The sequence below is a fragment of the Strigops habroptila genome, chromosome 5 (genome assembly GCF_004027225.2).
Source record: "Strigops habroptila isolate Jane chromosome 5, bStrHab1.2.pri, whole genome shotgun sequence".
NCBI lineage: Eukaryota > Metazoa > Chordata > Aves > Psittaciformes > Psittacidae > Strigops > Strigops habroptila.
The window spans coordinates 41,230,000-41,253,971 of record NC_044281.2 but is presented as its reverse complement, the minus strand read 5'-3'; the positions used below and the strand labels follow the sequence as shown (position 1 = coordinate 41,253,971).

Genomic DNA, 23,972 nt, shown 5'->3' with positions numbered 1-23,972 from the left:
CTTGAATAAAACAACCACACAGTGACAAGAATGAGACTTTAATCAGTTTTAAGTGGAGTTTTAACACTAAGAGATAAAGGGTTGTTAAACACAATAACAAACGGACATCTGATTTGTATGAGGCATTATCCTGTACATGTCATACTTGGGTTTTGTGTATTCTCAGTTACACACAGAGCCACTGTTGCACAGCACAATAGTATTTGAAGAGGCTGAATCAGAGTAAGGCTGCTTAACAGACTGATTTTTTTTTTAGTATCTATATATATATATGCTATATGAAAACAGACTGAAAATTTGAACCGGCAGAGAAAGGCAGCTCTGCCAAACACTGCAGTTGGAGCCCCTTTTAGTGCACAGTTCCACCCCATCCATCTGCATGCATGACACTTTCTAACAGTATTTAAAAGGTAAACGAGGCACTTCGTGGCAACCGCAGGCATCGTTAACATATTGCACACATTTGCTATGACTAAACATGGAACTTGCACACTAACATCCTATTTTTTTAGTATTTTTCTTTTTTTTTTTTTTCTGAAAGCTGAAACATTTGATGCTGCATGTAAACTCCACTTCAGTTTACAATGTATGCCACAGGAACAAATCCGGAAGCTATTTATACAACTGCCCTTTAATAGCTGTGGCAAAGAGTTTGAGTGGGGCTACCAATGACTAGGGGATGCTTCGGGGCCTCACAGTAAGCTCTTACCAAAGTGATGCCTTCAAGTAGTTTCAGACGTGTAAGCCGTTGCACATCTAAAAAGGTTTAAGCATACAGTCCAGAAACTCAAGGAAAGATTACCTACAGAATGCAGTTCAAGCTAATTATGAATACTGTCATAAATAAAGTTTTAATAAGGACTCAAAAACCTTTCAGTCATAGTAATTCTTGTCAACTTCTATGGGGGTGGTAACTGAAATAAAGTATAGGAGAGTATGTATAATATATATATTTATATATATAATATATATATAATGCCATTTTTCCATTTCCAATGACTACACCATAAAATGTAAGCAAGGCTGCTCAGACATCGAAACATTCAAAATAATCAAAAACCCTCATTCCAACCTTCACATTCCAAAGGAAAAATAACAGTGCAAAAGCCCATTGCGTCATGATTTCCAATCCAGCCCTCAGTGTTACATAGCAGAACCACACCAATCCAATTTTTACTATCCAAAGTGGGACACGCAGCAGTGTCAATATCCGAATACTTTTAAAGCACAACCATTTTTGTTTATTAGCCAACACAATTTTCAACTGTTAAAAAACAGACAATGTGAAACATGATTTGAAGGGTAAGAGTTAAACGTCATGTCCCAAGGTAACCACCTCCTGCTTGTCAATAACAGTGGGAATAATGAGTGCTGGAACCAGCAATCTTGAACCATTAAGCTACTGAAGTGTAATTAAACCTGTAAGAAAATATTTATCGGCTTTATTAGAAGTTAGAATCATAAATCTGACGAGCAAAATTGACCAACAGATACCAAAGAAAAAAAAAAGGAAAAAAAAAAGGAAAAAAAAAAAAAAGGCATTTTATACCTTCGTTTACCAATAATAATTACTGAAAATCCTGCCTTGTCTCATTCAAATTCTTACCATTAATGCTGTTGTACAGGGCCCTTACAGATTCCACACACAGTTTTTATCTAGGTGAGAACACAGCTAATGAACTTCAATGTCAGCACCAATAAGTTAAAGGGGGGGTTGTATTATGTCCTAAAAAAAGTGTTAATTTGGGGACAGCTATTCATGGCATACTTTAGAGAGAACAGTTTTGTCAGCTACTTCACATTTGTATGCAACAGTAGTTGTACTCTTAAGTCATCTGCAGTCTGGGCATGTCAATTAAACACTGAAAGTGAATCTCAAGCCCTACTCCTGGCTATATCTCTTATGAAAAAATAATACAATACTGCCAGTTTAGAAATCTAATTTGCTGGGTGGTTTGTTGTTTTGGTGTTGGGTTGATGTCTTTTTTTGAATATATTTGGGACAAGCTCTGCTTTTTAAAAGTACGCATCTTCATGTATGCACAGTGTTGAGAATTTACTGCAACACTGGTTTCCTCTATATTGTGTGTAATGTCTGTTTTTAAAACATCATAGGTACTGAGTATTCAAGTAAAATTCCCTAACAGTTACTGACGAGTTTTTTTTAAAAGTGTGCAAAACTGCAAAACTCATTGTAATAGAATGTGTAAGGTCAAAGGGGCGGAACAGCCAACAGAGGTTTGATTGAATAAATGCATCATAAATCTTCAAAACAAACATTAACCTGGAGCATCTCCAATTGAAATTTCCTGTGCACCATTACAAAATATTTTTACATTAATGAGAAAGAAAAGCTTGCAAGGCAGCACATGAAGTATTCACAGCAGGAATATGATTGAAAAACTAATAATATAAATGTAAGATGTTGACTGATGTATGCACTAATGGCATCTGACTTTTAGCACTGGCCTTGATTACACAGGAGATGGAGCAGCCATTACAATCCATAAAAAACCCAATTAATAAATCATTGTCAAATTTTGTAACAATTTGTTTCAAGCCCATACTTTAGTTGATAGCCTCCACATTTGTATGGTTAAGTCATTGTTGCTGTGTTTCCTTTCTGTGACCCCAATAATTTTTCTCCCTTCATTTGCGGGTCTTTAGGATGTTGCAAAGGTTCATTCCTGTACCCCTAAACAGAATCACTCCCTCTAGCTGCCTTTTCTAGCACCATTACACTTAAAAAAATAAAATGCACAAACAACAAGCAGTGACAGCGGCGACTCTTCAATTGTCCAGGATGAATTATGGTAGCATGCTAAAGAAAGGTGCATGTAAATAGCCAGATATGGTACACGGGCCAAGCTCCAGCAGACTATATTCCTTTCTGAGCATTACTTTCCATCCCCCATCCAAAATACATACATTAGAATGTAGTAAAACCTTCTGGAAACGTTTCTTAGCCAACTGTAGACTTTTCTGTTGCCACACAAGTGCAAAAAAAGGGGCAGGATGTGAACCTGTATATTTTTCGAAACTTCGTTTGGTGACAGAACACAAAAGGAAAAATTCCTACGTATACACATTAGGTCTGTCTCCACTTTTATAAAACTGGAATAAAATGGGAAAGTGCCATGTTTATAGTTCCTAATTGAAGTTTTAATGTCCTTTTGACACAAAAAGGTATATACATATAAGAGCTACGTAACCTTTTTTTTTCCCCCCAACTGGACAAGTGTCAAACCCTGTAGATTTATAGGGCAAAACAAGATTGGTCAGGAAAGAATTGTTCCTATAATTGGTAATCTGACACTATGTCCTTTTGCCATTTAAAAAGGTCCTTTTTCAGTTTATTCAAGTTTGTCACTCTTCGTGGTTGGTTTTTTTTGTGTGTTTTTTTATCTCTGATAAAAAAAATATTCAGACTTTTGTAATCTGCGTATGCTGATCTTCATCAAAAGGTTCATTCTCTGGATCAGAGTCAGTGGTGTCAGAGTATCTATAATGATCAGGTTCATTGTCACTAACATCTGGTGTTACAGAAGTTGAACTGCTAGCCTCTGGGTTTGATGGCTCTTCTACCGTTTTTGTGAAAAATAGCTTCACCTGGGAAAGGAAAAAACAACATTTAAAAAGGGAATCTGGACTTCAACCAAGCACAGGTAACAATGCAATTTTTAACAGCATGGCTCCTTTCACTACACTGAATCATACCTGTGCTCCTCTCTCTACTCTGGAAAGAAAGAAAGAAAGAATGAGCTCTTCTGAGGTTAGCCAGCCTCCTAAACTACCACCCACAACAAAATTAGGAACTAGCAAAGCAGCAGGTTTTTCAAGCCCAGCTGAAGGAGTTCTGCATATCTGCACCAAACACAGGTACTCTTGAGTTACAGCAGCAGAACATACCACTGCAGTGGGCCATGCCATACTAAGCTTTTTGACCACCCCTGCCTTCTAGACCTCTGTGAGCACAGGGATTCCAGTAAGTGTGCACAGGAATGAACAAAACGTTCTCTAACTGGTGACTTGTGTGTGCATTAGACATCTGATCCAAGCAACCTTTCAACAAGCAACTATGACCATTACTGTCAAATGAGCACTGCTGAGTTCAAATTAGTATTTTATGAGCAAGTTAGAAAATGCTAAAATTCTTAAAAATGCCTTTTTAATTTTTAAAAACAGTGCTGGCAATGGCTCATATTCCTCAAAGCTCAACTCATATGTTTAGGTATTCCCATGAAGCAAGTACCTCTGCAAATCAGCTTGGGAATTACTGTGTAAAGCACAGAGCTGCAATGCAGCTGGTACAGGAAAGATACTACCTGGGTCTCCTACTACTAGTTTCTAACGGCTTGGATAAAAACCTGAAACAACTGGAAAACTTTACTGCCAGTCTCTCAACATCTACTAACTTACCAAAAGCAGATAAACTTATAAAGTTAGAAGCTTTGCTAAGTGGTGGCCATATTAATATATGAATTCTTGCCTACATAAGGCAAGACACACAAATCAGATAACATCATACAGCTTTTCAGCTTTGTTTACACATAATATATACTGACCTTGAAGTTTGGAGAGAAATATCTGTTGGCTTTGTCTTTATTTGCTTTGTCTAGATCGTTTTTTGTTAATGTAAGGATTAAATATTCCTTATCATTATCTGAGCGCTCTGTACTGAAAATACCATCAAGTTCCTGATCTGCAACTAGACTTCCATTTTCTACTTTGTCTGAATTTTCATCCAGTCCTATGAAGAATGTATTTACCCAAAAGTGAAACATTTTGTCCTGGGGGAGGAAGAACACAAAGAACAAGCTTGCTTCAGTATACACTAGTGGCACATTAGACTAGTATTGTCAACTGGTCAAAAACAAATCTGTAACATCAGACAAAACTTGCTCTGACAACAGTACATCACTGGTTACACTGCATGCAAAGACATTTTCATCAATTCTCCTAGATAGTACACAAAACTCTGCATTAATCAAACCCAATTTTAACCAGTTAAGCTTTCAGAAGTCACTCCTTACAGAAAGTTGGTTTTAAAACACTCTATCATACCTATAAAAAAAACCCCAGATGACAATAAATTAAACAACTTAAACTTGTAACCATAAGGCATGAAGAGATTTTTTTGCTGATCCCTTGCCAAGCAGTAGCCAAACCAAAGAGACAACGTGTGCAAACCAGCTTAGGAGAGTAACATTTATCAATAGAGAATATCCTCTCCCACAGCTTCCCGTGTAACAAAGCACTTAAATTTTTTTATACAGAAACAGCTGTAATCGAGCAAAACCACCCTACGAATACAGGACTCCTATCATAGTGGATTCATTACTGCTTTACAGTGATGGTTTCTACCAGTAATTTGTTTGCTGGCCAGTAGTAAGTCAGACTCAAAGTTGTTTGGTGTACTTCTACTCAACAGGAAGTTTTTAATGGGAATATGACGCATTGGCAGTTTAAGTATAGTCAACTTAAGCAGAACGTTACAGATGGATCCACAGCTGGAAAGGTACAACTTACAGTACCCACTGTAACACTGCAACAGGTATACCTTTACAAAGAGGCAAAATACAAATATATTCGTGATTTTAAAGAGCCACTGGACTGATATCATCCAGTATATTACATATTTATCATCATGACTAGCAGGGTTATTGTGAGTTTCTATCTCCAGATGTGCTATTGAACAAACAGTTATGTTTTACACTTGGCTAGACAATCTCTGAAGATAATATGCTCAGGAACTTTGCCTTTAGGATCTCAGCTAAATAGCTCCATAGGATGCACTGAATACTCTCAGTTCTCCATCACTTGCCATACTTCTGCCAGTCAAGAGTTGACACTTTTAAGATCAACTACCATTAGCAGGTTGGTCCTGACTAGCACATTAAGCACTTCTCCGTTCGAAACTGAGCTACATTCACTTCCTCTTTACAAATTAACCTTTCTATTTTACTCCAATTTGAGTTTTCAGGCAGAAGATCCATAATGCAAACGGCCAGTCTTCCCACAATAGCCAGTATTTCTGCATTTCTGTTAAAGCTGCGGCGGTGACAAAGCTAGCACATAACAGAATCTAACATTCCTTGATATTACACAGGGCCTGAGCTAATTTACATATTTTGGTTTACCAGAGATCTAATTCCAGTTTCTTGCCCCATTTTCCTAGCTGTTCACCCCCCTCGCAAACAAGGGGGGAATCAGAGGCGGAATGGAAGTGGTTCTAGTGAGTATCATATGAGCATGCCTTCCTACTGAAGGTAATCTGGCACCAGCAGAATATCACAATATTTTCCTGGGCCAATGAGAAGGGGACAGGGAAGATCTGTGCTACTGCTTAACTTCTATTCTTCTTCGTCACAAATTAATAAAAACATCTAAGTACCTAAATATTGGGAATTCAGAAGTGCCTGATGAAGCTTCTATCTGCCTTCTCTACCAAATGGGTCAGCAGACCCATTTTCAGTGTTTTAGGTAAAGCATACAAAACCGCTTCCAGCTTGTGTGCATTTCTATAAGCTCCTACGAGACCAACAGTCTGTAAGTGCAACGGCAAAGACCAAAGTTACATAATTCAGGCAGAAACACTTCTGATAGTTAAGAAGTTACCTACTTCAACAAATGCCTCTCCAGTACCTTTGGCAATCAAGTCAATCTACCAAATTAACACGCTGTAATTACAGTTGTCTTGAGAGACTAACAGGTGTTTGCCACTGTCACCAAGTGCCTTCAAGCCATCACATCTATGAAGAAGCCTTTTTGGACCCCATCCATGCAAGGCAGCAGTCAGTAGGTTCTCGCCAGGCCCAAACTGCTTATACACTTAGCAACCTCTTTTTCCACTAGCACTTCCTCAGAAACAGTCTAAAGAGTGCCCACCCCAGGATCTGGAAGCAGAGGATGAACACCCAGGGCAAGAGAGTTTATTCTTCTGTAATGCTCCAATGAGTCACCAGCCAGCCTGCTGATGTCTCATGAAGAAGGTGGCACCAGGCAAAATCCCTCACAAAGATGTCTTCAAGCTAACCTGGTCCAAGCTCATCCTATGCCCAGATGATGAGTCCCTCAAAAAATATGTAGTCCTCCAAGGAGACGAGATGACTACTCCTGCGCAAACCAAAAGACCAGTTTTCAAGTCAAAACAGAAATAACTAATGGCATCAGTTTTCCAGCTACAGAACAGGAGGGATTTGGAGTCCAGGTGCCATCTACAATAAACAGCAGGAAAATGCAAGTGTGAGCTGATGCTTCCAGCACCCAACAGCTCTGCAAGCAGGTGGATATATCACCTGCAGTCTCACCACTGTTGAAGAGGCATCATCCTTCCAGCGAGGCTTTAGAGAAGAAAGTGCATTTCCACATCAAGACCACAGTTAAGGGAGATTCCACCTCTTTGTAGCTGGGGTGATAGTACTACTATGTTTGATCCTTCTTCAGGACAATGCAGAAGCAGCAATGCCCTTTGGTGCTGGTTCTCAGTGCCACCCTGACACCTCCAGTGAGGTCAGCAGAGGAGAGGACAAAGCTGACGAATATGCTGCAGCAGAGGGATGGAAAAAGGCTTATACCAATAGTGCTGAAGCAGCTTCAGAGGATAGCAGTGCCAAAGCAAACAAGGCCACTGAATGTAAACCACTGCCGGCAGAAGCAGAAGGCATGGTCTTCTCACCTTAAACTTCATCAGGCAGAACAGAACCAGGAAGGACTTTCTTGGCATTTAAGGGCCTGCCTGAACAAGCAACTGCAGGGACTCTGCTTTACTGATAAATTCTGGAGAAGACAAGACAGAAGACTTCTCACTAGACATCTTTTAATTTATTTTCCTTGGGATAAATTTGCAGAGGTCTTCAGGGACTCAAACTAAACAATACAACTTGGCTGAGCTGGTCATTTATCCTTTTATCTCCCTCCAGCTTTTCAAAGCATCAAGTTATTTTTCTTCCTTTCCCACTACATTAACCAAATTAGTTTAATAAACTAAGTTCATGGGTACTGGAACATGGCATGGCCACTCAAATTGAGGGAAGACTTTTTGGAATTAGCTCTTAAGAATAACTGTCACTGCTTTCACTGAAAAACAAACCTCAAAGTGAGGATTCAAAGTGAGGATTCAACCACCTTCAGCTAAAGCGTCAGGCTCCAAGATACTTCATGGGAGACAACACTGATGTAATATGGGCCAAAGGAATTTTAAAGATCAAGGCACAAACTGAATTTTGGACTTTATATAGCAAATAAGAATACCAGACCAAGCGCTCACAAGGAACACAATTTAATGAATAGGCTTCTGAAAAATACTATTAGCTAGAAGCTTTTTTTGAATGTGTTATGCTTCAATTCCAGTTACATCACAGGCATCTGCCTTAAAGAAAAAACTGAACAAAAACAACAAGCAAAATGCAGATGTGCTTCTTCCCATAACCAGATCTGTGCCATAAAATCCACAGTGCAGTATCAGACACTTGAGACAAGCCAGTTTAATCACACTATTTAGATATACAATACTTATGCCTACCTTGTGCAGTTTTTCAGCTCAGACTGACAGAAAAATATACCTCACTCTAGAGCCGATACCTGCCTCTAAGTGCAGACTGAGATCCAAATCCAAGATCATTTAAGCCATCAGCTACGAGTTCCCATAACCTCCTTAGAGTTTAATTTTGCAGACAGATCCACAGGCACTTGTAATCCCTTTGCAGTAATTGCTAAGGGTTTTGGAGATGCTGTCCAGCAATCAGAAGATGGAGATCATGTTTCAACTTGCTGCATGCTGGCCTCACAACCTTCCTGTAGTCATGGCTGATGGAACTTCTTGTACCATTTTCAGATTAACAGTTAAAGTCTTCTGACATTTTCAGAGTTCATTCTTCAGTGTTTGCTAAAGAACAATCGCCCAAAGTCCTCTTGAACTATATAGCAGAACATATCTATACAGACCCAAGAGATGAAATGGTATACCCAACAGCTCAAACAATGTTGTCAGCCCTGCCCATGCTACAGTCTGGATACAGTGACTCTTACAAAAAAACCCCCAAAAAACAAACCCACACCAACATTTCCCTCTCATCTATACTGGGAGGACTCCTGAAAAAGGTCTCCTTCACCCCCAGGCTCTGCAGGCAGGAAGATTACGAGATCTTCTGTATTCTTTTTAAACAGAGCCTCATTGAACCACGTGATATAAGGGTATCTGGAATACTTTAAGATTATCATGTCATCATCAATAACTGGAAGAAAAAGGTTTCACACAGCTACACTGAAACAAACCTTGAGAGAAGACAGCAGCAGCCTGAGCTGGAAGAATAGCCAAGCTGCAAGTCAGAGAAACAGAACACCATGGTCAACCTGCCCCCAAATTACTAACTTCTATCCATCAGAAATCCACACATAATAAATGTACTCAAGCCTTAAGCCATTTTGTTCTCCTACGAACATGCATTTCATTCTTGAAAGGAAGTAGCTACATCATACTGAAAAAATGGTCCAAGAATAAAGTAAGCAACTTTATTAGACAAGAAAAGATCAAAAGTTGTGGACTTGCTAAGTGATGCCAGGTGGCACAAATTATGGAAGAGCTGAAACAGGGTAACATTTTCAAGGCAGTCAACTCTGTTACCAACATCACCTCACTAGCACCAACAATCTTTTGGCTGAGGCCAGCTCTTGCTAGCCACTGAATTCACTTAATTTAAATTTTGCCATTAAAGAAAACCCAGGACACTTCACTGCTTTGAATTTCACACTGACACTGAACACCAGGTGCTTCAAGTCACTTGGTCATTCAAGTTTGGTTTGTTTCATGCAAAATAATTCTATCCAAGAGCAGCTCAAATTTGATGAGGACCCTTCATACTAGACAGCTCTGCAGATAACCTACTGTTCTTCAGAGGATTAGAAATTTGAAAGCAAGTAAAGGTGAGCAAACCTGGAGCACTTCAGCTGAGATCAGTAGCATCAAACACCAAACCAGACTCAGCAAGAGGACATAGAAGTTTCCTTTATCCCCAGAGAGGAGACATTGCCATTCGCCAGCCTGAATGGCCCAGAATGGATTGGGAATTACACTTTTAATTAAATGTTATTAAGGTTATAATCACATTTCTTATGGACAGTTAAATGTGATGCCTTTAAGGGCATGCAAGAAAACTTGTTTAGCAGCTAACTATAAATCTGCTAACAGAAAACCTTGGAAGAACAAGAACTAGTGATGGGCAACAGATCTGTAATTCCAGCTTTCATAAATGTGTGAATAAATCAGAATCTCTGGAAGATAAGATCCTGTTACTCCTAATTATGCTGTTTCTTATTAATTAGGTGATCACTGCATAGAGCTGATCTTCTCCAAAATGAGACAAGCCCCAACACTGGAAGGCCCTCTCTTTGGGGGTTTTGCGTAAAAATTGTGTAGTCAGCTTACCTAACAAAGGCACAGATGTGAGACTCTTGTAAAGAGAAATGTGTTCCAACTTTGTGCCAGGATAGGTTTTCTGCCACAAATACTCACCTTTGCCCTATTCTCATCTCAGTCACTTTACTTAACAAGTTGTCAAAGGGAACATGTGGAAGAATCTCCTCTAGTGCCAAAGCACATAGAGATGGAATATTTCACTAATTCTCAATATGAAGACCTCAGCAGTGGCTTCATAAAACAGACTAATGTGCTTACACCCGAGAAGATCCACTGACCCCGTCCCAGATGCCCTCAATTTGTGTCTACATTTACAGCAGTGCTAAAAGAGGTGGACTTACCAGAATTGTGTAATACCATATACCTACTTTCTTTTGGCCTCCATTCTTACACAAGGTTAATGGCAACAGACACCAGATTCAAGAGACCTTTATGAAGGCACATTATGAAGGTGGTTTCTTTACAAAATACTTCTATCTGGTGAAAAGACAGTTTCTATCTCTCAGAAAAGCTTGCAGATGTAGAAGGAAGTACTTTCACCATCACAGCATTTCTTGGCCCTAGCAGTCCAAAACCACTGAGAAGAGGAGCACCTTTGCACTATCTGTAATTGACAGAACCTGAATAGTTAGGGTACTTGATAACAGTAGACCAAAAAAAAAAAAAAAAAAAAATCAACTAGCTATTCAAATTACAAAGAGATTCTTAAGAAATGAAACCACAGCTGGTATGACACTCTGAAAGCACATCATAGTGGAACACTTCCTGTGTTTCTGCAGACCATTTTACACACTCTTGAAGTCTGTATTTATACTACAGAAATTGTATGTGATAACAAGAAGCTCTAATTTCTGCTGACACTGCATCTCAGTGCTCTATAAAGGTAAAACAAACACAGAATTCCATTCCTGGTGCTACAGGGTGATCCAGCATCTGAGCTGCGCACTGACATTTTGGGGCTTACTTGGGGAGGGGCAGTGCAGCACAATGCTTCCTATGAAGTCTGTTTGCAATCCATTTGTAACTGAAGATGTTAAAGAAACAACAAATTCACAGTTAAGATAGGACAGAGACTGAATAAAACAGGACATTGTGTCAGATGTTTGGGTTCTGTTTCCTCTCGTGCCTGCATCTCTTATGTCTTATCTGGGTACTCATTTTAAAGTACTTGTAATGGTGCTCATTTTAAAGTCTGTTCTCAAAACTGGCTCCTGCTTATTGCAGTTTTACATGTCAGTAATTTTCATGTTGACTTAAAGAATGTCTACTTTTAGAATGCTTTGGTTTACAGTTATCTGTTGCATATTGCTGCACTGACCAACTAAAACACCCTGTTAAGCATGCAGAATATTCCCATTAAAAAACTGTTTAAAAATTTTTGCACACATCAGCACACAAACAGAAAACAACATTCCCAGCTAGTGAAATTACACCATTAAACTAGTTAACAATACCTTCCAACTGAACAAGCCCACAAAAAAAGTGTGTATGTGTATTTACACACACATCTAGTAGGTACGACCTACGTGCAGAGTAGAGTTATAAGAGACTTCTCATCCTTTATGTCTGTCTTCCAATCCACTCTATTTTCTTATTCTTATGCTTTGCCTATACACAAGATTCACTCAATGAATACTCTTCAGTTTTATAACATCCATTAAATAGTGAACAATTATTCATAAAAAATTTTAAGTAGCAAATACAAAGGTAGTCTTTAATCAACATGGTCTCATCCACACCTTTCACTTTGGTAGATGCAAACTAGCTCCACAAGCATCAGAATTAATGAAACCCTGGTATGAGGCATTCATCTTTAAGAACTTGCTGAGTTTGGTGTCAAAATAAATTCTAGAATTTTTTTTTTCACAATTAAGACACTGGTAAAATTCTCAGCTCTGAGTGAATTATCTAAAAGTCTACTGTCAAGACATTGCAGCTGGGAGTTTGGATAGACTGCAGAGATACTTCTACAAAGTGTGGTGGAACTCTATCTCGGAAATTCAACCAAATTTGACAGCTGGGTAGAAACCAGCCAACAGCAGACAGACAGGATCTTCTGTGCCTGCTCAAACCTCAGGAAAATTTAGTCAAGAAAACAGCTGGAGTTAACTTGCTCAGTATGCAAGTCGATTTTTAGAATGAGAATGTTTCTTCTTCAATTAGATTACTCACTACTACCCAAACGACTGCAATACATATCCATCATAGTTTTTATGCAGCCTTTGTACTTAATCTCACCAATTCTTAAAATATCCAGCTTTGATTTTGTAGCAGATTCTCTCCTTGGGAAAACTAGACATCAAAGAATAATACTGTGATTACACATCACTGAAGAATAACCAACATCCCAGCCCTGCAACAGGATTTGCTCAAAAACATTTTCCAGAAAAGCAAGAAAACCAACCTTTTTCAACATCTTGTTCTGTTTGTGGAAAAATTCCACTTTGATGTCACCGCATACCGGCAAAGGTTGAGGGAATTCAAAGTACATAAACTTGTCTTCACGTCTTGAGGGTCCTGAAGGGGAGGTGAATATCTTTACCTTTAGCTGGTACACCACAAACTGAGGATCTGCATGACAAAACAGAGCGTCACTTCGTAAGAAACACCGTAAAGTGTCAAAAAGCACAATATTAGTATCATAATCACAATCATGAGCTACATTATTCTGAAAGTTCAATAAATATCTATTAAGAGTTAAGCATGGCAGGGCATCAAACTTTGCTAGATGTTACTGGAAACAACAGATTTCTGTCCTTAGTAGCAATACTCTCAGGAATCCAAAGGGTTCCTAGAAAGTTGCTGTTTCTTTTCAATATAAGGAATGACTAAATGAAGTGACAACTTCTTGACTTTTACTTGCATATTGCCTCTCATCTCTATTATATGAATGTAATTGAGGGGTTTTATTCTCTCTTGCCTCTTCGAATTGCAGAGTGGGCAGTCATGTCAACACAATCGATTTCTCTTACACAAACCAAACTGTTATACAAACAAGAACAAGGACAAAAATTTAACATTAGTACACAACCAACCAACACCTACAACCTATACAGACACAGACCGTAAGTCTGTCCTGTAAATCATCATCAAGAGTGCCAGCCAGCGCATAACTTTCCAAATTAAATCTGTAGGGGTAACAGCTGAAATTATGAAGGTTTTTTGGTGCAGCCTAGGCAGATTTTCCTTGGAAACAGCCACACACCAGCATGAAAGCCAGAAATATTACATGAAAAATTCGAAGAAGTCTTTCTGCCTTTGCTCTCGACTTCTCTGTTAGTATCAGATGCAGACTGCTCTAGACAATACATACTGAACCATACCCCAATATAGAGTGTGTAGCCACCCTGAAACCACCCCTGCAGAGCTGCAGAAGTCCCTACCAAGCATACTCACACTATCTTGCTGAACAGCCTAGCTATGAAACTGCTAATTATCACCCTCAAGTCCTCAAAGATGTGAAACCCTGTCATCCCTTTGTTTTGCAGGAAAGGCACAACTCTGCTTGGTCAGTGACTTTAGAACAGAAGGAAGGTAACAAGGAAGTCAGATTTAAAGTTATCATGGGTTGGTAAACCATGCAGTAGGTAACAGCACTAAAGAAATAACACAGACCATTGGTTTCACATTGTGAAAAATCACTGAACTCCACAGAAATGTAAAATATCACAGCACACAAGATGCTCAAGTTGATACTTTATCTTCTCAGGTGCTTAGCAAATTTTTTGTTTATCCCAACATCGTACTATGAAAATAGCGTGCTAACAGCCTGGTACAGACAAACAAGTTAATGCTCATGTGAGCAATTCATACTTGTAGCTTGATTTCGCAAGTATAGCAGTTTATCCAAAACATTAAATAAGTGGTAATTCCAGAAATCTGTAACCTTCACACTGCTGCCCTAGAGGAAGAGGTTTTTCGGCAGAGGCTCCTCCCCCGTAAATACAGCTAGCCTGACAAGTTGCTTGATTGTTTCTTACATGTGTTACATGTTCAGGCACTGTCTCACAATATTAATAGTGCAATTTTAATCAAAGCCACAGGAGGCACTGGAATTAATTACACATTGCAGTAATCCCCATAGCAAAACCATTAGAAAGACTTTTTCCACTAACAAAAAACGAACACGCAACACAGGGCAGTTACTCTCCTGTAATGCAGCCTGCAGAAGGACAGAAGTGAAGCTGTTCTTGTACTTCAAAGTTTCAAGGTATCTGCTGTTCCTTACTAATGCACATATGTATCAGCAAACCACATTAGTCCTTTAGAGGTGTATTAATACTTTATAAACCTCCATCTAAAGAAAAGTTTATTCCAGAGCTAATTACATACTTATCCTGTTAAACTGACATTTTTTTTTTTTTAAAACATCATGGGAAGAATGACATTGCTACATTTGAAGCAAACACACCATTAAGCAAATGTTTTTCAGCAATTTATGTTCCCTATATAAATTGCTATATTAGAAAAAAACACATGCTTTACACAAAAAGTATGGAGCAAATATCCAAATATGGCATCACTTATATATGGCATCACTTACCTTCAAACTGTTGAATATTTCCCAGTTTAAAACTGTAGTGAAACAACCATATGAGTCCACCAGAGACCTCAACTTACTACACCTGGGAGGATGCTAGCAGATAGATCACACTAACCCAGCAGATTTTGGAATGTGAAGTTACTAAGCATCATCTTCTCCATCAAGATGTGCAGCTCTTCGTGTCATGTAACAGAATGGTAACCGTCACATAATCAAACCAAGTTCAAAGGCCAATGTGTTTCCTTACAAGAGCTAATTGAGGTTAATGGAGTGCTGGGTACTTACTGCAAGTTCCGCTGCTGAACATGGGAATTGTTTCAAACATCATCTTGTGAAACAGCAGTGCCACTGGTCTGTAATCCAGGTGATTCTTTAACAGGTAGCTATAGTAGTACACGTAGCGTCTCTGACTGGGAATTGTCACTCCCTAAACCAAGGGAAAACACATGTCAAAAACCATAAAGGCCATTTATTAGCATCACTAACAGAGCTCCTGCCAAAGCACCTGGAATAAACCACATGATCTATGCTGAGTATACCTCTGCAGCAGATACACTGGAGACTGGCACACAGAGTAAAGCCTCTAAGCATCAAGGTACAGCATCTGGCTGTACCCTAGCAGGGGAATGCTGCACTGCTTTCTATGCTGCACAGAAACCCAGTCAGGTGGGTTTTTAGTACTGTAACACATGACAACTCTCAGCCATTTCTTCACTGTGGACACCCTGAGCACCCTAAGGACTAGCAAAGACATAAGCCACCTCCAAACCATTCCCAAAACCAGCCTCTCTCCATATTCCCCTTTTCCCTAGACACATGTCCACATTTTTCGTACTTGTCCTGCAGAGACTTTAAGAGGAAGCTGTTTGCACACATTATCTAACACCGGGAAATTAACTACCAATCAATCCCCAGCACCGAACAAGCAGGACACTGGTTTTCCAGTTACTTTAGTACAAATCTCCAAATATCTATCATCTCAAGCAGTAAGACAAAGAATGCAGATTTTTCCCGTATGTTAAAAACCAAATACTCAGACACCCCGAGGGTCATGTAAAAGATGGTTTCATGCGGGTGCTCTTTTATGGGGTGGGGGAGTGTCATACATTAAGCAGGAGGTGCCTTGAACATACTTTTTTAACACCAATACAGAAATTACATTTCCACAGCAGTTTAAGTCAAAAGATTCTAATTTTATTTGCTAATATCACTGTACTCAAGACTGATGCTACCTTCTACTACAAAATACCCTTCTGTATTTTTATTATGTTTATACAAAAGCCAAAAGTGGAAAGCTTCATTAATAAAGGCTCAATAGCCCAAACTGTTAAATGAAGGACTTTTCAGTTGAATCACAACTCTGAAGTAAACACTCTGAGAACATACAACCAAAGATGTTTTTTATTACTGATTTTAAACCAACTTAAACTTCAAGGGAATAGTTTTAAAGCTCTTATAGCTAAGATCTTCAAGCAAAAAGTGATAAAGATGAAAAATAATTTCCTAGAAAATGCATTATATAGTTTCTAACAACCCTTACCATATACTTGCAACAGCATCAGTAAGTAACTTTCATATTAAAGCTAAATGTGAAATTGCAATAAAATGCAGATAAAAAAATGTTTTCATGTACAAGTCCATGAGCACTTTGGCCACAAAACCTAGAACATGGTATTTCTATAAACCATTAGCCCTAATACCTTCACCTTACAACAGCCATAAGCTGAGTGGCCAGAGTACTTCTAATTTAGTAAGCACCTATTCCGCAAACATGAAAATATTCACTTCCTCCCATTATTAAAAAAAAAAAAAGTTGATAATTATGTCTCCTTACCACTTCAGCTGTTACACACCAGACTTTTCCCTGCAGTACTTGTACAGTGATGACCTTCTTAAGTACCTTCTACGCTGACAATGTTTTTAGTTCAGGTGTCATCTCAGAAGTTGTCAGACCCACTTCTTAAGGGAGCTTTAAAGATTGCTTTACTGGGATCTGAGCTTCATGACTCAAAATCCCAGCCTCAGAGCAAACCATCAGTAATTTGCTAATGCTGCAAATCAGAAGAAAACCTCACAGGTAAGGAAAATGCATCCTTCCCTGCTCATAGCTTCTTCACGCCATAAAGGATGTACCCCACAGAAAAACCCTAGCATGCCTTATCAGGACAACTAGGGCTGGGACCACAGAGTGAAGGGAATACAGTCACTTTTGCAGCTTATAAAGTGATAGTCAATCTCAAAGCAAAACCAGTTCTCAGCCAAGAGGGCAGTTTTATCTCTCCAGCCAGAGATTGTTTACTCCCTGGAGTTACAGCCTTTACCCTGAGATCCTAAGAATCAGCCACACTGAAGCCAAACAGAAAGTTCACCATTTTTCAAAGTTCTGATTTTTCAGCAGAATACTTTCATAACAAGCTAATATTCCGTGAGGTGAAATCAACCCCTGCTTACTTTTACTCAAGAAGAATAAAAGAACAGGGAAGCGGTTTAAGTATTTTACTTCGTCTTTGAGAAGCTTATACTTCCCATCTATCACTATTTTAATTTTTTAAATGGACATTAGATAAGCCTCTCTATCCCTATGCCAGATTTTCAGAGGGCACTGCCAAGCTGTGTAGGCATCACAAAAATCGTGAGGTGCAGCTCAAACACTTGAATACCTGTTCCCAGCTGACACCTATCCACTGAGTAGACTATGCTTCCTTCCAAGTCTAATCCTCACCATAAAAACCTTCAAAGCAGAAGCAGGAATAAAAGACCTTCTCCAACTGTAGGAAGGTAAGTAGTCTGTCTTCATCATCACAGTAGTATTTCAGTACCCATCTTAAGGAAAAAACAGGTGATAAGCTGACCATTTCAAACAGTGGAAGCAGCAGCTTCCTTGGGAGACTTTTTTGAGGGGTTTACTTCTCCCCCAGCTCTGAAAACAGGCTGGACAATAACAGTTCTTTATCCAATTTCAGAAACATTTGTCTCCGTTCAAAGGGAAAACGGAAATCAGTCCTGTTCAGTCACCACCACTGCAACAAATATTTAGCCAACACTTTCTCATCTTTTTGCTGCTTCTGAAAAACTTCTCCCTGCTATGGTGAGTTACGTAAGTCAGAAGAGGCAACTTATAAAGAAAAACAAAACCAAACCTCCAACAGTTTTTGGTCAGAGACATACTTTTAGACTCAGTTCTGCAACGCCTTATTCCCCACAACCTTTCCCAGGATGACAGTACGTCAGACTATATCGTAATTATCAGCCTCATCTACAGCAACTCTCACTTAATGTTGCAAAGGCCTCCTGAAGTTTCTGCTCCCAGCAGACACTTGGGAAAAGTAGTTTGCTACAGAAGTACTCAAGGTTGTTCTCTTGACCAATTAGTCATACTTCCTCTTGAAATTAGACTCACACTTCCTGCCAGCATGGAATAAACCTTCTCAAGAATCACTTTGCCATGCACATTAATGGCAACAGTGATTTTAGCTATACTATTCTGAGCAGCTATATACAAAGTGCACACCTTGTGCTCACTTGAAAGAAAATCTGGCATCTAATTAAAGCCAATTTTCCTTCATCATATGTATTTATTCTGGTCCAACAATGACACCACCAAAAAAGGCAGTTTCTTGTCCCTAGGTGCAAGCAGATCTTTTGATGCTTCATTTACTTTGAATTCAGGAAGTCAGTTATATACAAGTGTGGTGAAGTACCAAATCAGAGAGCAGCACTTGACGTATAACACTGAAATATGGGCCATAAGGGAAGAAAAAGCTTCCATAACCTGCACTGGAATACCTATATATAAAAACACCGTAAGGATTATGTGAATCATGTGCAGCCCATGCTCAAGTGGAGTTGAAACAAAAAAAGGCAAAAAAATCCACAACACACCCCCCAAAAAACACACCCCCAAAAAAAACCACCACCAAAAAACTCTTCCAGTAGAGACATCGAAACCAAAACAAAGTCGTTGGTTACAGACAATACTTACAGTGAAGCTAAACAAGGCTCTCGCTATTCCTGTTTACTAAGTTCTCTGTTACCTCAAACATGCCAGGGTACTGATGAACACCCAACTGACCTTACACTCAACACACTGACATGCAAAAATACAAAAAGGATGCTGAGGTACAGCATGCTTCACCATGTATTTGTTATGTAGCTTTCATGGTATTTTATCCAGCTTTTTAGACAATCTTTATCAGCAGCAGTAACCTAATCTGTTTACTCATCACACAGCTCATTCCTATTCACTATCATGCACTCTTACCAAAAGCCACAATGTTTTGATGGGAAACCTTGACAATGTCTGTGCTCTAGTACTGCACTACGACTATCTTCTCAACGGTACATGTAACAGCTCTATCTTGTAAAGAGAGCAAACTAAGAAGTTATTTGCTCCTTCCAATGAATTAACAGCAAAGTTCTAGAATTCCTTATGTGACATTTCTGCTCTCAAGAGCCTTCAAACATGAAGCTCTGCTTATTAGAAGTCTGCACACTATGAAATTAATATTTCATGCAAATATTACAGGAACACAGAGAGCTCTACACTTGAGTAGGCTGGAACTGGTCTGCTGGGATGATCCCCCTGGGCTGCTCTACCAACATACACAAGGAAACAATGGAAGATGAGCAGGCAAGCTTGTTGAAGTGACCTTGCAAGTTACACCTTATTATATTTGGATAAGATTTCAAATAAGGAGAGTAAATTCCTATTAATGAGGCATAACCATGCCAGAAAGGTCTAACATAAACCTACTGCAAAGCCTGTCTGTACCACCGACAAGATCTTAACAGAAATCCCTTGTAGCCATGAACATCACTTCTCTGAAATGAGATCCTCCCATTTCTTCTCAGGGGAAGTAGAAGAAACTAAACTGTAGCACCTCGTGAAGCAGGCTCTGAGGCAGCGAACGTCGGGGCTTAACCACCCTTTTACTGAAAAGGGGCATCTAACAACGGACTCTTCCAGAAGGAATACTTGACTGTAACATGCACTGTAATGACCACGCATCTCCAAATTATCACCACAGAAGCTAAGAGAACCTGAGGAGATGAGCAACTCATCCATTCAGGCAAAACAAGCTAGAATAATCCTCTTATTTGGGCTGAAAATGCTGAACAAAACAGTACACTCATCAACCACCCATTTGATGCAAGATACAGCAGAATGCTATTTTAAAAGCTATTTAAAATAAACTGTCCAGATCTTCTTGAACAGGAGATGGAAGAAACAGACAGGTGTAGTGTTGTGACCAATACCTACTGCTACTTAAAAGCCATCTATTTAGAAGAGCTGCACTGATTCAATAATGCTAAAACTGAATCAAACCGGGTACCACAACTGATGGAAAGTATTTCTTAAAGAGCCCTTTAAGACTATTCAAACTGACCTCCAGAAGGAAAAGCAATTAAGAGACAAGTAAGAGAACAGAAAAACAGAAAATAGCTCACCTTCTTGTCTCTGGTCCTTACTTCCCCATAGAAATCTAGGGCTTCTTGAGCCTTTAAAAACTTGCCTCGATGCAACAAATATGCACATATCATTACACCAGTTCGTCCCTTTCCAGCTTTACAGTGGATTGCTGCAACATGATTGTCATCTTCACTTAGCCACTGGTCGAGATCTTCACAAAAAGGTTTGATAAGCTCTAGCTGTGGTGGGTTATGGTCTTCAAAAGGGTACTGTGCAACTGCAACGAGAGGAAGTAATTCATTAAAATCTCAAAAGGAAATTACAGCAAGCTCAGCTCAACTCTGTGACAAGCAAAATAACTTTCTAAATAAACCCTCATCCTACATAGAGATATGTACTTTTGTTATTTCAATATAATTCAGCTATGTACTGCATATTACATGCATTGCAGACATTTCTCTAGTAATACATAAACAAGCATCCTGCTACCTGAAGAGACTTCCACACCGCTTCTGAAATGAGTGGCACAGACTGCATCTTACATCACAAATTTTCTAGAATTTAAGAGTACATTGGCACAAAGAATAACCTTATGAAAACCCATTACTCTAGCAATAATTAGTCTAACTGCTGAGAGAAAACAGGGCCAGACCTCAGTCACTGATCAGACAATAGGAATTTTGCTGAAAAAAATCTGAGCACAGTTGGGTCTACATTGGGAACAAACTGTCAGAATTTGCTCAAAGGGGTTTTGAAACAAAAACCTGTAATTTCTATACTAAAAAAAAGGATAATAAAACCTCATATAAGGCACTTGCAATACTTATGAGTTTTAAAGTCAAGCCACTGAATGAAGCTGTCGTTTTTCTCATATGAATACATACATGCACATAAACACTTTTTCCATCTAGAGATGGAAAGAATTTCAAATGAGCATGCAGGAAATGAAAGAAAACCTAAGAGGGCAAAAATAAGTAATAAGCAGAGACAAGCACCCAAACCTCTAACACCTTAGGTAAGATGACAGGCAATGCTCTGTTGACTAGCAGAATTACACAGGGCTGTAGTAGTTTTGTCAGTAGAACTGCACTTTATAAAGTGCACCCCAATTCTTGTTCGACAGACATGGGATCTTATGAATACAACTCTGGTTCACTTAAAAATTCTCAGCTAGAAACACCATTTCCTTTTCTGGTCTAAAAATGAATGCATTTCATTTTTTGGCAAGTGTTTGTATTCATTTCATAAGTACTACTCTCTTGTCACACACGCAAGGCTCCTTTTGATGAATCCCCAAGGATTTAAAGAGCAGAAGTGAGGGATGAAGTTATGGAACTGCTAAATTACGGCAGCACAAGTCTGGAGCCTTTCGGAGGGATCTGCGAAGACAGTTTATTCACTCTCAGTACAGGCCACCCACTTACTCTCCCAGAAAACCAAATAAGGAAGCCCGATAAAATGAACAATCTTTGCTAAAGAAGCAGCAAAGGTTAATGAACATATGCTAATAAATTCTTCCACATGGAAGATCCAAAGATTCCCCAAAAGATCATTTTATGCGAACTTACAGCGATGTCACTTTTTGCAGCAGATATAGATAAAAGGAGAAATTTATTTAGAAACCCCTAAGAAAAAAAGCTGCTAGGAGATGCTGTGAATTTGTCCATACAACTTTGAGTCTATCCTAACTACATCCAGTAAGGTTCCAGTGAAAAGGAAAGACAAAGAACAGCCTGAAAAATCTGAAGTAGTAGCAGCATTCTGAATGTGCTCTCCAAGATTTGGGATCAAAGGCAAATCCTGTGGTATTTTCTGCAAAGATGGAATAGGAACAGGTGAAATGGGTATGGGAGCCCTGTGATAGTGCAGAGGGACTGGGAGTCAGAAAGCAACCTTAGGAAACAAAGCTGTACGATCTTGAGCAGGTCCTCTAGAGCGTGCAGGTCCTCCATGGATTTTGGTTCCTGAACACTGGAGCACAGAGCATGGAGATTACTCCATGATTACTCTCTCCAAGCTCCTAGATGCTGCAAGAAAAATCCCGTAGCACAAAAAGCAGCAACCAAAAAACTCCCCAAAAACAAACCAAACCAAAAAACAAACAAACAAAAAAACAACCCAAAAAAAGAAGGAAAGCCTTTGGCAAAGCAGAAGGCAATTTCCAGCATGGACGTACTTCAGAAACTGCAAAAACCCTAGACAAAAAGATGGCATCCAAAGAAGATGAATAGCCTTCAATGTTTGGTTTTGAATTTAATGCAAGAGCATCCAAGCTGAATAATGAACTACTACAGTATTTCATGCTAAGTGTACAGGTAAGAAGTTCCCTTTGAAATTAACTCACTTCAGAAGATTTTAGAGTAGAACTGTTATTCTGCTCCCTTAACAGTCCTGAGTCACCGATTTGGTTATCTCAGGCAACTAATTTGGGGAAGAAAAGAAAAACTGCAGCATGTAGCTCCCTACAACAGTGCTGTCTTCTGCAGAGGAGCTGTGAAAGGTGCCGTCACAAACAACATTTTGGGCTGAGAATGACAGTGAAGAGATCTCAGCACCCCCGTAAAAAAAACAAAAAAACAAAAAAACAAAAAACCAAAAAAACAACAAACCCACAAAAATTAAAGCAAGCATATGTTCTGGACATATTAGAAGCACAACCTTTTCATTTATGCCTTTTCTCCTCTTATCCAAAGTATTGCTCAAGCAGATCTTAAAATACTTCTTTTTTCTGGCTTGTATATATTGAGTGAGGTTTCAGGACACTGTCATTCAACATTTTAAGAGCAAACCAGAAGCGAAGATGACTTCAAGATGACAATTTTAGTCCTTCTATATTCAGACATTAAAGCAGCCAACTACATTTTGGTCATGTTCTAAACACCCTCTTTACAACTAGAAGGATGGTCTAAAATAAATAAAAAAAGGATAATAATAATAATAATAAAGAAATTGAGCCCTTGCTAGGATCTAGTATTAGCCAGTTATGAAACTGGCTAATACTAACCAAAATTTATTCATCTCCTACAATTACATACACATAAGTACTCCGTATCTGCCATTCTGAAGCACTGCATGAAGAGAAACTACAAGCTCTACACTACTGTGCACAGAGATATTCCTCTGCACAAAGAATAAAGGTCAATCTGAATTTATTTATTTACCTGGGGAGTTAATACTGACAAAACAGGTACAGCAGTTTCCACTCACAAAAGAGATGATCAAAAGAGGTGATCAAAAGAATCCCCTAAAAGTTTCCCCACCGGTTCTGGTAGCTTTGCGAAGTGTCTAAGAACTAACTCATCTCAAAGAGGCATCACATGGGGTTTTTTTATTTGTTGTTTTCTTTTTAATTCTTCTTTTTAAGCAACTGATGGTTTGTTCCGGATCTTCAAAAAGTTGTTTTATACGAATAGTGACAGTGGCTTAAGTGTTCTCCATTTTATCCTAAGTGATGCCTCTGCATAAAACCCAGACTACCCTAAGCTTCACATCTAAATTTCACAATAAGTGCGCACTGAATTGAACAGAAACTTCTATATAGCCCATTCTGCAAAAATTCTGCAAGAGTAGGCTTCCGATTGCCTTATCAGTCCAGACAGAAC

General features: G+C 39.0%; 1 protein-coding gene across 5 annotated transcripts in view; it reads right to left on the bottom strand.

The window, feature by feature from the left end:
- Nucleotides 1-23,972, bottom strand: part of PTEN (phosphatase and tensin homolog) — a 76,670-nt gene that overhangs the window by 26,801 nt on the left and 25,897 nt on the right. For 2 of the 5 annotated variants that reach the window (XM_030487349.2, XM_030487348.2), the window contains exons 5-8: nucleotides 22,854-22,927; nucleotides 20,409-20,648; nucleotides 15,246-15,387; nucleotides 12,822-12,988 (exon numbers count right to left, since the gene is read on the bottom strand). In XM_030487349.2, coding sequence (XP_030343209.1) covers nucleotides 12,822-12,988; nucleotides 15,246-15,387; nucleotides 20,409-20,648; nucleotides 22,854-22,927 — 623 coding nt within the window. Of the gene's footprint in view, nucleotides 1-22; nucleotides 3,610-4,565; nucleotides 4,791-12,821; nucleotides 12,989-15,245; nucleotides 15,388-20,408; nucleotides 20,649-22,853; nucleotides 22,928-23,972 lie in introns of those variants that run through there. The other 3 variants (XM_030487345.2, XM_030487346.1, XM_030487347.2) reach the window with 3 other exon arrangements.